Raw genomic sequence first — 16,158 nt, 5'->3', positions numbered from 1 at the left:
GTGTGAGAAGATGACAGTAGTGAATGGTGAACAAGGCTGGAAGCTTGATTGATGGTGAATATGAGTTTGGTGGGGAATGTGAAAGAAATAAAAACGACTCGAGAAGATAATGACAGTACAGAAAGGACTGAGACCAGCAGTATAATAAAACTGTAGACAGAGAAATACTGATACAATGTGTTGGGTGGTGGGTAAAGGAGAAGCATAGAAGAAGAGGGTAAAAGACAGAAACACTCAATGATACAGATGGAAGGCAGAGAGGCACATATAGTGAGTAACAAACAAAGCAGGAGGGTGCAATCAATGGCGGAGATGAAAGGGTGTTAAGAATGAGATGTGGCAATGATGATAAAGGAGGACCTCTCCGAACTCTCAGGTCCACAGGTGGTCGGTCTTCGCAGATGGAACCACGAATGGCTCGCTATCTCCAGTGACCTCACACAATGCGGGTCAAGAAGGAGCCGGCTCAACCAACCCTGGGTGAACGCAGTCACAAGTACAAGTTAGTATGGCAGTCTTTCCAAGCCTACCTCACTTTTCCACCATCATGTCACCTTCAGTTTGGATGGAACTTTGCACTGGTTAGATTAAATCTGTATCCCTCTGTAGGCTGTCTCATCGAAACTTCCAATTGGCTTCTATGCTATACATCTCTAATTTCTCCTCTTTATCAAATGCTTCAACTAGTACTTCTCTAAATTTCTTACTGCTCACTAATTCTTTAAGCTTCCACATTCTCCTCTTCCAGGTTGGTTTGTGACTGAGTCACAAACCACTAATCCATGTTGGATTGTACATTCTTCACCAGGGTAGAACTTTGCATTTATCTATCTATCCATCCATCCATCCCTCTCATCATCATCATCATTGTTTAACGTCCGTTTTCCACGCTAGCACGGGTTAGACGGTTCGACCAGGGTCTGGGAAGCCTGGGGCTGCACCAGAATCCAGTCTGATCTGGCAGAGTTTCTACAGCTGGATGCCCTTCCTAACGCCAACCACTCCGCGAGTGTAGTTTCCGCATCGACCACCAGATAAGGGATCGGGGGACCCTGTTGAAGGCTTTCTCCAAGTCCACAAAAGCTATGTAGAGGGGTTTATCTTTAGCTAGGTACTTCTCCTGCAGTTGTCGTACCAGGAATATAGCATCAGTGGTGCTTCTACCCGGCACAAAACCAAACTGCATCTCATCTAAGCAAATTCTCTCCCTAATGAGATGGGTTATGACCCTCTCTGTGACCTTCATCACCTGATCCAACAGTTTAATACCCCTGTAGTTATTTCTATCTAGAGCATCACCCTTATCCTTGTAGCAGTTGACTATGGTGCTGCTACGCCAGTCATTGGGTATGACTCCATTATGAACTACCTGGTTTACAATGCGGGTGACTAGGCCATAGCCCACATAGCCAGCTGTTTTAAGCATCTCAGCAGTGATTCCTGATGGGCCAGGGGCTTTACCTGGTTTCATATCCTTAATTGCCTTAACTACAAGGGAGCTGTCTATTTGGATAGCCGGTCCCTCTACTGGGTCAACATTTGGCAGGCTCTCCTCCTCCTATTCATTCTCCACATTCAGCAGTCTTTCATAATGGCTTCTCCAAGCCTCTTTCTTTTCACCAACATTAAAAGCAAGTGCCCCATCATCCATGCGGACAGATTTCTCTCCTGTAACATCACTATTTTCTCTCACACACAGTCTGGCAATCCGAAATACCACAGCTCTTTGGTCCTCACGTTGCTGGACATTGGCAAACTTCTTTTCTGCTACATCTTTGGCTATGTATACCTGCCGCCCAACCTCCCTTTTGGCTACCTGGTTCAGTTCCCTGCTACCCCCATCCCTCCAGGCTTTCCAGGCCTGTTTCTTTGCACTAATGGCTTTGTCTACTGCACTATTCCACCACCACGTAACTCTAGGTCTGGAAGGGACATTGCACTATCCACAGACTTGGTCTGTGGCACTCAGCAAGCTGTCCCGTAGGAATTCCCAGCTACCTTCTATGTCCGACATCTGAAGCTCCTCCTTCCTCTCATCAAATTTCTTGATGAGGATGTCCCTAAATCTCTGACCATGTGAAAGGTTCTTTAGCTTCCAAATCCTTCTTTTCTGGATTGGTTTGTTTCTTGGAGTCCTTCTGGCCTCAAGCTTAAAGTCACTAATGATTAGCCTATGCTGAGGGATACATTCTTCACCCGGGAGGATCTTTGTATTTAAGAGCGACCCTGCATCCCGCTGTCTGGTGAGGATGAAGTCTATTTGGCTAGCGGAGTCTCCAGACTGATAGGTTATAAGGTGGCAGTCCGGCTTCCTGAAGTTAGTGTTGCAGATTAAAAGGTTACATGCATCACAGAATTCCAGTAGTCTAGTTCCTTCATCATTTCTGGTGCCAATACCATGGCCACCGTGTACCCCAGTGAAGATACCCGATTCCCACCCAACATGCCCATTAAAGTCTCCACCCACAAAGATGAGGTCCTTGTCACTAGTCTTTGAGGTAGCCTGTAGTAGGGTATCATAAAAGTGGTCCTTCTGATCATTTGGTAGTCCCGCTTGTGGGGCATAGGCAGAGATAATCGTAGCTGTGCCACTCTGTAGGACTAACCTGAGCTTAAGCACTCTATCACAAACCCTGACAACCTCTATGACCTTATCCACCCATTTCTCCACAAGGAGAATGCCTACACCCCCTACACCATCCATGTTACCTTGCCAGAAGACTTTGTTCCTATGTGTCTTGCCTGTGAGGACCCTAGCTGAAGCACCTCTCCATCTTACCTCTTGTATGCAGCATACATCAACCCGTCTTCTCTCAAGCATCTCTACAATCTCACTAGACCTACCTTTCAATGTACCAACATTGACAGTGCTAACTCTGAAAACTGGGAAGGAGATGTGGGGAGGAGGGGTGCAATTCAGCGCCTGAAAAGAAGAGGGTTGTTGTGGTGGTGATCGTTTTTTAGGCATTTTTCATCTGATCTCTCTTCCGACCTGGTGAAAATGCAATCAATCCAACTTATATGCCAACCAACTGGATAGACAATCAAGTAGCTGGTAAGTTTTCTGAAGTTTGTGCTGCAGATCATCAAGTCATTTGCATCACAGAACTCCATCAGCCTTGAGCACTCTTTCTTGTCGTTAAACATTTACACACACACACCAAAGAAATCAAAAGCTAAGAAAAAGAATGTTACATTCAAAAAGATCTGTCTAGACTGAAGAATTGTAAACAGAGTGATACATGGCGAAAAAGGTACAGCAATTCAACTGAGAAAATAATTAGTAAAAGACAGTTGACTGAGAACTGAATATTTCAAGTCAATATCAAGATTTGTAAACAAATCTACCTTCATCAAACATATGAAGATAAATCACAGTGAATGTAATTTGGCAGGAGAAAAAAGTCATTTGTAACATCAGATCAATTATACAAACTGATAATTGTATAAATAAAATAGAAACAAACTTACCTGCCAATTCCCCAGTGGCAGCTGATACTCCAACATAATAACCTGTTGGTAAATGTACCCCTTTTACTGTAAAGCATTCTTTCCAAACATTTTTGTTATCAATATCTATATATACCTGCAATGAAGAGGTGTTTGATTTAATGATGATCAACTCAAAGTTTTACTTTCAAGTAAAACTGAATAATGAATATCAAATGTATTTTTATAAACATTGAAAGAGAAACACCTAACAAGGTATGAAAGAGATTATTTTCACCAACATTGTATCTCCTAAATTCATTATTTCAATTACTATAACTAATTAGCAAAGCAACAAGTTTGAAGAAACAAAAGAATGATTTACAGTATACAAAATTTAGTTACATTCCTTTGAGTTCGAATACAATAGGGATTAACCTGAAATTTCATCTTTCTGAGATCAATAAATCCAATAATAGTAACATGACTAACTATACCTGCTTACTTACAAAAATTATCTTCAAGCCTTGTCAAAGACATCTATTACTAAAACTAAAATGAAAAAGTTGACAGAAATTATAGAATACAGATTTAAATACGTTTACAGTATTTTAGTTTCCAATATTCACTATTTTAAACCCCATTGGAATAAACTTGGTCTTTCAGGCATTGATATATTAAATACCTGTAATACCCTGAAATTCAATAGAAGTAATTTTGCCAAGAATTAAAAAAATTGGCACTATTCCTAGTCAAAAATATCATACCATGAAAAAGTGTCAGTTGCTTACAGCCAGCAGACTAAGGTGACACTTGTTTACTAATCATGCTTTAAGAACCCTGAAGAGAACTCCTGAAGTTCCAAGCAATTGTGATCTTTATAGATGTTCTAGCTTTACATTTGTTCCAATCTTTTTGAGCCATGTTGGTAGTTGGGTACTGGCTACCAACATGGCTCAGAGAGATTGGAATGACTGCAAAGATAGAACTACAAAAAAATCATTATTATTCATTTAATGTTTGTTTTCCATGCTGGCACGGGTTGAACAGTTTAACATGGAGCTAGCCTTGTACCTAAATCAGAAACCATCATTACTGTAGTTATTACTAGCACAGTTGCATAGGCAAATCCAATGTGTTTGTGTGACATTCCTAGCAACTGTCTTAATTCTCTCTAGGCTGTTCTTTAAGTATTTTTCTTAGATATTCTAGATTGTGGTCAGAGACAGATGATTTTTTTTCTAGTCTGTCAGCTAATTAAGTCACTTCAAGTATTAACATTCTCTAGTAATGTAAAACACAGTAAATACTAATGTTGTTTCACTGAGATCATGCATTTGCTTCAGAATTCTCCTTCTCTCCACACACGAACTATTTCAAGTAGTTTATTGACATTAAGATAGAGACATTTCTGTTTAATCCACTTTGAGTAGAAAGACATACTATAGTTTTGCTTTACATTGCATGGCTAGTACCTCAGAGTCAAAGAATTCTACATCAGAGTTGAACAATTGGCAGTAAATCTAGCTCTAAATAATAATTGGTTAAATGTTGAAATAACTGAATTGGTGAATGTACAGATATATTTGAAAGTCATAAGGTTCAGTGAAACCTATCAACAATTTATATACCACCTGAGTGCTACACTTTGCTTCAAAGGCAAAGACACTTCTACCTAGTGGAGCTTGATTTATTATTATTTTTACAAGACATGAAATTTAAGTTGCTAGAGTATCTTTGAAAGAGTGCTTTTGTGCCGTCTGCCCAAAACTATACAAGCTAAATTTATAACTATAAAAGAGATTAAGGAAACAAAAATGAGAAATTACACACTGATAACTCTTCTAACAGTAATAATAACATAACAGCAATTGATCCAACTGGGTATCAGATGAAAGAAACAACTCTTCTGAGATGATCTCCATTCAAAAGCTTTCATTTAGAAATTCTTTCTTCCTAATTTTCAATAATGAGATAATTTCAGAATGTTCTCAAATGAAAGAGCTCATCTGAAATCAAGAGCATATCTCAAAGAATTATTATAACAGAAATTATCATAGATGTAAATTTGTGAGCTTAGTAATGATACTGTAATCCAAACTAGAATTTGATCCCAAAATAAATGGGATGTTTTACTAAATTGTCTGGAATCAGTATCTGTAATAATACAGAAATTGAACTAAGAAACTGATCTTGAGTGGTTGCAATTTAACAATTGCAATAACAACCAGCCTGTTTGGCACGGCAAACTTCATTTACTCAGCATAGCATTTGGCTTGATACTCTTACCTTTACCATTGACATGTTGCCCCAAAATCTAACTCCAAAATTGTATAGTTCTTGTTTTATAAAAAATAGAAAATTTGTTGTAGATTTAATTGCAATATTGAGCAAGTGTGCTGGCTTCAGACACTACTAGTCTGCCCTCAATATAGAGAGTGGGCAGTGAAACTCTCATAAAATATCCTAAGTGCACACTACTTTTCACACATCCAACCACTGAAAGTATTACAGTCCCAAAACTGAATGAAAAAGGACATCATCTAGAATATAAAACAAACTGGTTATACCTGATTATATCTGTCTACCATAGATCTTTTCTAAGCTGAAGCAAAGTGGAATTAACAACAAAACAATACCTACAGAATATTTTAGGAAACCTAAAAATAAAATTTTAAGTTACTTACAAATAATATGCCGTCAATATATCGTATAGAAATATGGGTGTCATGATCTTTATTTCTAAACTGAGCTTCACAACCAGAAAGTTCTGTATGGGTGCCATCAGCATCGTGGTCATATGAAAGTGAGCCATTATTTACCATGGCTGATATATAGGGATGGGCATGCTGTTAATAAAATATGCAGAATAAATTCATTTGTAGATTTTTTTCTTTTAAATTGTTCTTTGCATAATAATAATTTGAGCATAAAAGATAAATAATAAAAAAAAAATCCGAACAAATTTTAGCTTCACACAAACAGTTATTTTATTAATAATTATTCAAAAGTCTATAAAGGCAAGGCTTAACCTTTTTGATTATATATTTCAACAGAAATATAGTGTCTTTGTTTCAATTACTTTTTAGAATAATGAAGTATTTAGTAAAATATCTCTTTTGTTATTAAGCGGCTGTCTGGAACAAATTAACATAAAATTTTGATGGAAGATTATAATTTAGATCACTTTAAAACAGTAAGTTTGTGCCATGGAACCAGAGGCAGTCTCAAGCAGATTGGTATCAAAAGGGCTAACACCAATTTTACATTAAAATTAGAAAATAAATCTTAGGTAAGACACTGCAGTTGAATTACACATATGGAATAAGTGACCTATTCAAAACACCTGCAGTGAATATGAACATATTTATATTTTTCATGTGTTTCAGTCATTTGACTGTGGCCTTGCTAGAGCACTGCCTTTAGTCGAGCAAATCGACCCCAGGTCTTATAATAGTCTCAGTCATTTTCACCATTCTATAGGTATATTACAGTAATCAATGGCAATGAATATGCTTCTCTAAATTCTAGTACTAAGCTGGGGAGATAAGTAAAAATAAGCTTAAGTCAAGTGTTTTGGAATATAGAAAAATCTTAATTCTTACATTATGTGGTCCATTATGGTTGCTATACGTATCAAGAAAAATTGCTAGCCCAGAGAAATAATCACGGTTTCCAAATACAGGACCTAAATGAAAGAGAAAAGAAACAAAAATCCAGAAAAACATTAATATCTAGTTACAATTTTAAGCCCTTTAAAACCTCTACTTCAATATTTTTTCTTCCCAATATTCCTAAAAATATTATCAAGGAAATACAAGATTTTTTTCTAAGAAGCAGTAGCATAAATGATGCCATTCCATCAAATTAGGAGATATCTCATATTCAACACCAATGTATTTTAATTAAGCTCATATAATACTTCAATCAAATCTTCTACATTTCCATATACACTTAAATTCCAACTTCTCTTCAACCCAGCCTTTTTTTACTTCCTCCTAGAATGGCTCAAGGTATCTGTTAAACACCTCTGGTCAGGCAATCACTCAAACTCTACCCAGTCAGCTGATTGGTCCTAAACTTGCTGTAAACAAGCTCTCAAATGATTGAAACTGTTCTCTTTACACAAAATGTCCCGTATACACACACACATAATTATATTGGGACAGTACTATTCACAGACAAAGCCAAATTATAGTGGACACAAATCAGAAATACATCAGAGATATAAATGGCAGGCTATCAAGAGATGTTTCTGTAATAGATGAGCATCTAATCTAAAACTAAAAATTTAATGCCTCATCTGCTAAAAACTATAGGCCAAATAGAGTCAGCAAGAACATTACCAGTTATTTTACCCTCTTTTTTTATGCTATTTTTACTATATTGAAATTACACAAAAGGCCATTGGGATCCTGATTGACCCTCTTTTATTTTTCTGCATTTCAGCATTATTCATAAATCATTAGCATTTAATGGAGGGGAATTAAAATATAATTTATTGATTGAAAAAACCTTTATTGAAAGAAATCGTTTTTTATAGTTTTGACCTATAGTTCATCAGAATATCTGAAAAAAGAACAGAAAAAATAATTTCACAGAAGGCCAATGGGGTCCAGATGGACCCCCAACGACCATATTTTGTGTTATAACATCCATGATTGGAAATTTTAAACTCAAAATTTGTATGTGCATACATAAACCATTGACAAAAATCATGAGATATAAAATCATTTAAATAAAAAAGGTAAAAGTTGTGTAACTTTTAAGATTAGCTGAGGTCCCAAGGGACCCCACCGGCCCACAAAGGGTTAAAAATAGTATAACGAGCTAAATGACTTTGCAATTTAAGATACTGATATATGCAAGTGGGATCTTGTTTTATTCAGTAACAGTTGTAAATTATGATAATTTGATAAATGATATTGATGATAGAAAAAAAAGATTTTTTAAATAAAGAAAATGATATAAAACAAAATGAATTTTTATTGGTTAAAACAATTAAAATTGGTTAATGTTAATGGCCAACTTATAACACTAAAGCAACTCTATTACTTATTAGAAATATAATTTTGTACTACAGCTAATAATTAGAGGTATAATTAAATAATTAGTAAGACGAAATACAGTAAGTCTACTGAAACCTATGTATATATAAATTTATCTTGTATCAAGAGGATATAAAATTTAAAACAAAAGTTAACAGTTTTCTAGTGTTTTCAGTGCATACAATGATGGTGGCTTTTTTTTTTCAGAATTGTCTCCATAAATATAGCATCTTATATGGGTCTTGACAGCTACAGCTTTTTCATAATCACATAAGAGTAGCTAGCAGCTGTAAATATTGAAGCTCAAGCTTAACCCTTTAGCATTCACATTATTCTCTCAAATGTAATGTTTATTTATTCACATTGATTTCAATTAATCATGCATTATCTTGTGGCTTTGAGATTTCAATGATGTGATTGTATATTTTTACAATGACATTCTTGGGTAGGTATGAAAGGCCTGATCTGGCCACTTTGAACATAAAACAGGGAGAAATTTTTCAGCTGGATATGGTTGGCTTAACTGGGGTCTGTGAAGCCGGAAGGCTTCATCAGGCCCAGTCAGATTTGGCAGTGTTTCTACGGCTGGATGCCCTTCCTAACGCCAACCACTCCGTGGGTGTAACACAAGTGTAACACAATATTTTGTTTATATAGGTTTTTAGAACAGATGCTGCCTTTCTAGATAGGGTCATCTCTTCCTATTACAATGTACTCAACTCATGATACAAACTTCTTAAAAAAGGAATAACTCAAGCAATGAATGTGAAAACTGAAATGTTAGAATAAGCTGTAGCCTTGAGGCACCCACTTGAGAAATGTAAACATAAAACTGTCTCAAACCACTATATTACACTGTATTGTATTTAACTCCAATACCCATACACTTGGAACCACCCCTAATACAATGATGCAAAAACTTCCTGTTTCAAAGAATTCATGTTTAAATTTGAACTTTCATCATAACTTTGAATCAAGAATGTTTAGCTATGGTTCCAAACACTGGTTTAAAAATTTTTTTATTTTTACAAAATCTCTCTAAATTCCCGAATATTTTCAAAATCAATCAGAAAACAGCAAGTTCCATTAAAAATAGGTTTGTGCAAGGATCAAATTTTAAAAAAGCATTACAGTTTAGTATGTAATCTCTCTCCCATTCAACTATAAAAATATTTACAACAGCAGCAGACATTGAATTAGTTTCAATATGATAAATATTAAAAGTTTTATAACAGCTAAAACTGAGTTTGAGAAGGGGAGTAGGGCAAAATCAATAATAAAATGTTATTTCCTTAACAGCTGCAGCTGTTCATGAAATGTAGTAAACAAATAAAATAGAAAGTAACTTCTTTTCAGTTTATTCATTTCATTATTAATAACAAACCACCTGATCCCAGCTTTCTATTAACATGTAGGTGCTAATACAGCTGCTGCCAAAAGGTGATATGTGAGAGTTCACATACGCATACACACAAGTGTCTAAGTTATCTATCATTCAGGCCAGCAATTTAGTGCAAACTATTTAAGCTGGTAACACTTCATGGACAAGCCTTTAGGGAGCAACCTACTAGAAATAACAGCTAATTTTCACTCGAATCATCTATTACCATCTTAAAGGAAGAACATAGTGGCAAATGTAGTTTCCAGTACAGAAAAAGATGGGAAATGCAGGAAGATGAAAAAGAAGTGACACAGCTGAGTGAATAAGTTTCAGACTACCAACTTAGTTCACATATTTCATGGTCTCTATGTGAACAATTCTATATCACCCCAGTTTATTTAGATGAGGAACAGATAGATTTATGAAAATTACCCAATAATAGACTAGCATTTCTCTCATGACAAATCTTTGCTTAGTATTTCAGAAACCTATCAACAATTATGCCTTGTAAAAGGTTTAATATAAAGGTAAAGGAATGAATGTTAATATTTCCCATAAAATCTTCTTTCATATAAAGCAAAATTATGAAGATTGATTTCAAATTTTGGCACAAGACCAGCAACTTCAGGGAAAGGGGTAAGTCGATTACATTGAACCCAGTACGCAATTGATACTTCTTTTATTGACTTGGGCAGAATTTGAACTCAGAATGTAAAGACATGAAATGCCGCTAAGCATTTTGCCCATTGTGCTTACAATCCTGCCAGCTCACTGCCTTAACAAAACAATAAATATTGCCAACCTAAATAGTAACAGAAATAAAATACTAATTTCAATGAAATACATATTTTAAGCTATTATTTGGAAAGTTGAAATATTTAACGTAGCAATTAACTGCAGCCCAGTCAAGGTCAACTATGTCACCTTATCTATGGTTCAAGTGTGTTATTTGACAAACCTGTCAAACATTTATGTCAACTATTGATAAACATTTAGCAAAATACTATTTCAGTTTCATTTCAAAGGGTTAGAGTAAAATCCACCTCACTACTATGTATTTTCAGGTCTAATCCCACTGCACAACACCTTGGTCAAGTGTCTTCTCCCAGATAGAAAGTGTGCAGAAGCCCAGTGTGCAGGTGTATAGAAATATCTGGAAATGCTTAGACCTTAGGACAGAACATAGATACATATACAAGGCTTTGCATCAAAGTAACACTACTCACTAATGTGGAGACTTTATGTCAGTTTTTCCATGCTAGCTTGGATTAGACATACATTATATATATGTGTATGTATGTATGAATGAATGAATGCATATGAGCACACACATGCATATTTATTCTTCATTCGTTTTACATTCATTTTTCCATCTTTACATGGGTTAGACAACAAATGTTGCTATTTGTTTTACAGCCAACACCCTTCCTGACAGCAACGCTTGTCTATTTTTCAGGTAAGCAATAACTTATTCCACACAGCTTCAAAAGCATTTGGATGATCTATCTACAGAATAAACTGACAACATAGCACTTTCATACAAGTAAGTGCAGGAGTAAACAAACACATTATGATGGTCTTCTTTCAGTTTCTGACAACCAGATCCACTAACAAGGGTTTGACTGGCCCAGGGTCATGCAGTGGGACTGAACTTGAAACCATGTGGCTTCAAAGTTAACTTCTTACCTACACAACCAAGCCTATGCTTATATATGCTGTGAATATACATACACATACACATTGCTAAGTGGAAATCACTATATTAAACCACCTCTCAGTATATGACTGTCAATAACCCTAAACAAAAATCTATGTAACATTTTTAACAGTCCAATAATCAAATGAGAAAATACTGTTTTACAAACTGTATGTATTATGTATATTGTATGGGTTTTTTTTTTTTTGGTTTAAAAAATTTTTTTTTTTTATAGTTACAAAAATCAATTACAGAATGAGCTTCTGGAGCTGATATCCATAAACATTCCAACTAGTACTAAATTAGTAAATCTACTTTGAAGTTTCTTAGACCATCATTCAAAAAGTTGTTTGCAATAATGTGTGCCTCTGTGTGTGTTTGTTGTTTCAGCAAAACTTATTGAAACATACGAGGTGGTATCAAAAAGTTCCCAGACTAGTTCTGTAGTGTGCCAACAAATGGCAGCATACAGTTACAAGAGCAGCCAATGACCTTCATGACACAGTGTGCTGAGTAACATCGCACGCAGTGTTTGCTTCACGAGTAATGAAATTTGTGTTTTTGTGATCATGTGTATGCTGTAGTTTGTGATTTTGTTGACAAAGAGCCAATGTGAAATTTTGCGTTAAACTTGAGAGGTCTGCTACAGAGACATTGAGCATGCTTCAACAAGCTTATTGCAATGAGGCAATGGGTCATATGCAACGTTTTAAAAAGCACAGACACTTCAAAAGCAGTACAACATCCCTGGAAGAAGATGAACGATCCAGAAGACCTGCCTTGAGTGTCATCCATGGAAATGTGGTATTGTGCGTTGAGAATTCATCCCCCAGGGTCAGACCTTCAATCGAGAGTTCTACTGCAACATTCTGAAGTGTTTGTGGGAGGACATTCAGTGAAAGAGACCAGTTCTGTGGAACATGGAGAAGTGAGATTCTTGCCAAAAACAACAAAATATTGCTTCCACACCTGCCCTATTCACCAGATTTAGAACCTACAGACTTTCATCTCTTCCCCAAGATGAAAATGCAGCTCAAAGGTCATCGTTTTAACACCAATTTAAAGTTCAAGAGCGAATTGCAGAAAGTTCTCAACTCGCTTACAGAAAATAAGTTCTGGGGTGGATTCCAAAAGTGGAATGCTGGGACAGGTGTATTCCTGCACAAGGTGATTATTTTGAAGGAGATGATGTTAAAACTTAAGTTATTTTTTATTAAAAACTAGCACTAGTGCTAGTGCATGCATATACAGCTGCGTGCGTGTGCACATACATGCGAGTACTATCCAAATCTCCAACCAATCACATACAGCTAACTGGTATTCAATTGGCGTATCAAGTTTTGGGCATTTTGATTGGGTTTTGGATATAAAATTCACAAAAAGTCACTTCTATTGATTTTTTAATGGTGACTGGGGAAATGTAAAGATGTGCACAACCACCCTTGGATGGTTTTGAATGACCATAGAAAGTGCGAGCCCTCTAACTGAAAAATTGTGGATTTGTATAAAGGACACACACACACACAGACATTTTGCCGTTTATATATATAGAGATAAGTAGTCGGGGAACCTTTTGATACCACCTCGTATGTCAATAGACGGATGGATAACTCTAAATACTGACTGTCAGGAATTTACAAAGCAATATTACATAATGTATGGTGTTTTATTTAATGTTGCTATGAATGTAAATCTGTAAGATTTCCCAATGCTTACAATTTATGTAATGGGATAAAAAAATCTGCATTCACTTAAGAAAAAAAAAAAACAATCTTCAAACTACCTCCATTATCACCATTACTTCTTCCTCTTGATATGTCTCAATCTCTATATTCTAGTATACAGAGATAAGGAGAGAAAGGGAAAGGAAGAAAGAGAGAAATATTAAGGAGAGTGAAGAAAAAAGAACAGAATATCACTTCACATGAACACACCACCACTATCAACAATATTCTCTACTTCCCCCTCTCTTATATATATATATGGATATACATATTTTGATATATGTCCCATTCTTTACGCCACTATATCAAAGAGAGACAGGAAAGGAAAGATATAAAGATTAAAGAGAGACAAAACCAGAGCTGATGTTACACAAATTTACAACTACCATCATTGTGATTGCTCTTCTCCTATATCCCAATCTGCATGGGTATCTTAGTTTCTATATCTCTTTATATTCCATTATTCTGGAGTAAGAAAGATTGACGTAACTGCTCAATTTTAACTGTCTGTCTACATTTCCTTTCTTGAGAAACAACAGGGTGTGTTTTGAGGGAGATTTGGCAACTATTTCTAACTTGTCGAGTTAAAAATGGTAAAATAGATGTGGTTTTGTGTTCCTTTTGAAGTTTCTGAATACAAGATGAACATACAGACAAAAAAGAAAGATAATGTGTGTGAATGTGTGCATCCATGCTCGTGTTTATATTAACAGGTATGGCTACAGGTGTTGCATCAAATAAAATATTGACCAGTAAAATAAACAACACAGTCAATATAAGCAATACTTCTGAAAGTGGTACTCAAACATGAATATAGCCCAATGAATGAAACCAGTAAAATCAATAATTATATTTAATACATAAAAATGACTTTTAGATGTATTTCACAAGTAGAGCTACAGCTGACCAAATTAACTTTGGGTATGTAATGAAAATAGACAAAGTATTCAGTTTAAAAATATCTGCAAGTACATGATAGTTGAGAGATTAAAAAAAAAAAAAAAACGAAAGCAAAAGTGATAGTAGGCCCATCAAATGATGAGAGTTCAGAAACAAGAATATTATAAAGCTTGGAAGAAAACAGTTGTTATTCTACCCATTCCAAATATGAGAGAGCAAACTCAATGTAAAGTAGAAAGATGGATATATTTTCTGATATAGATCAGAATGAAAGAAAAAAGAGAATACAGTGAAAAGTAATTCTGAGAAGGCTGTTTTACAAATAGAAAAATATAGAGAAGCTGAGTAATACATGTCATCATTGGTAATCAACGTTTTAATAGTTTCCAATGCTGATTTGAGTTGAATAGATGTGTGATGTAGCATCATGATCCTAATCAAAACCCCAAAAGTAAACATTAAATCTATAGACGTCAGTCAATTCAAATAATCCAAAATATAAACTAACCAAGTTCCATGCGATCTCTGGTGTACCATATGCTAAAACCATCTCCATAAAGTGTTCGACCGGCTCCGTGTACTTTGAATTGTACATGTAATTCCCAATTTCTAACTAAGACAGGCTGCAATGGAAACAAACACAAATTTTTAAGTAATCATAAAACAAGTAAACAGAATATTTTTAAAGCAATAATTTTTACACAAATTGGTTGATGTCAGATACAGATTTAGAAATTTATTTCTATGGCAAATCATAGAACATAAAAACAGTCTAAAGGTTAACCCTGTCTTCTAAGGTCAATGAAATGTGCTCAAGATAAACAAGAACCAAATGTGGGAGGAAAAACAGCTGAACTTCAGTTTTAATCATTTCATTAGGAATTTTGCATATTATCTTATGGCCATTTGAAAACGGTTCTGGTCTGACCTTCTGAACTTTGAGCCTAACTAGAAATGCTTTAGCTCTTCAGTATATGCCATATCACACATGGCACATATTGAATCATTAAATTCTTTCAAGTGGCATTATAAAAGAAAAAAAAGAAACAAGCAACTTCTATAGCCTTGTTTGATCACAGTTTCCTTGTTTATTTGCAATACAAAAAGACATTTCCAATCCAGCTAATATTCAATATGTTACTTAACCCCATTACATCAGTTGATGTAAATTTACGTGCACTGTGTTCTCACTTTGAATGAGATGACAAAAATATACGCAACCCTATCTGCTATGGTTTTTGCACCTGCTTGTGTACCAGTTGATATAAATATCTGCTATCACTCACAGAATCGATAATAGAAGCCACCATGCAAATTTCAAATAATCTAATAGGTTTGTTAGACTCTTCATCTAAATATTTCCAACTCAGTTTGAGACATCATCACCATAATAGTATAAAAGCAGCAGATTTGGCAGTTACACCATTTCCACTATGACATCCTATCAAATTCATACACATTCAGCAAATTCTTCTGGTCCTTCGTTTAATTTACAGTCCTCACAGTGATGGCAGTTTATATAAATAAACAGTGCATGACATAAATATATGCCAAACCGTTGTCGTGCACTAATTGCTGATCTCGGTTGAGATAATTACCATCAGTGCAACCTAGTTGTCTGATAAAAAACCATCATCATGGAGTTAACATCTAGATAATGCTTTACTTCAAATTCTTTGGCTTTGCACCTACATGAAAAACCTTATTGAAATAAACGTTGAAGCAATTGAGGATCAGAATCGAAATCGATCAATGGAAATTGCAGATGTGTTACCAGTGCCGGTGGCATGTAAGAGATCCTTCCGTTTCGCGACCGTTGCCAGCACCGCCCCGTTTTGTGTCCGTTGCCAGCCTCGCCTGGCCCTCGTGCCAGTGGCACATAAAAAGCACCATCCGTTCGTGGCCGTTCGCCAGCTCTGTCTGGCACCTGTGCGGGTGGCACGTAAAAAGCACCCATTACACTCACGGAGTGGTTGGCGT

General features: G+C 35.7%; 1 protein-coding gene across 2 annotated transcripts in view; it reads right to left on the bottom strand.

Annotated features, from left to right (window-relative positions):
* The window catches only part of LOC115218888 (vesicular integral-membrane protein VIP36), a 34,963-nt gene that overhangs the window by 5,423 nt on the left and 13,382 nt on the right, over positions 1-16,158 (bottom strand). For both annotated transcript variants that reach the window (XM_029788883.2, XM_036508967.1), the window contains exons 3-6: positions 14,687-14,801; positions 7,035-7,117; positions 6,117-6,278; positions 3,472-3,586 (exon numbers count right to left, since the gene is read on the bottom strand). In XM_029788883.2, coding sequence (XP_029644743.1) covers positions 3,472-3,586; positions 6,117-6,278; positions 7,035-7,117; positions 14,687-14,801 — 475 coding nt within the window. The remainder of the gene's footprint in view (positions 1-3,471; positions 3,587-6,116; positions 6,279-7,034; positions 7,118-14,686; positions 14,802-16,158) is intronic.

This window comes from Octopus sinensis, linkage group LG14 (assembly GCF_006345805.1).
Source record: "Octopus sinensis linkage group LG14, ASM634580v1, whole genome shotgun sequence".
NCBI classification, from domain to species: Eukaryota; Metazoa; Mollusca; class Cephalopoda; order Octopoda; family Octopodidae; genus Octopus; species Octopus sinensis.
The sequence above is the reverse complement of the archived record's forward strand: the minus strand, read 5'-3'. Positions and strand labels throughout refer to the sequence as shown.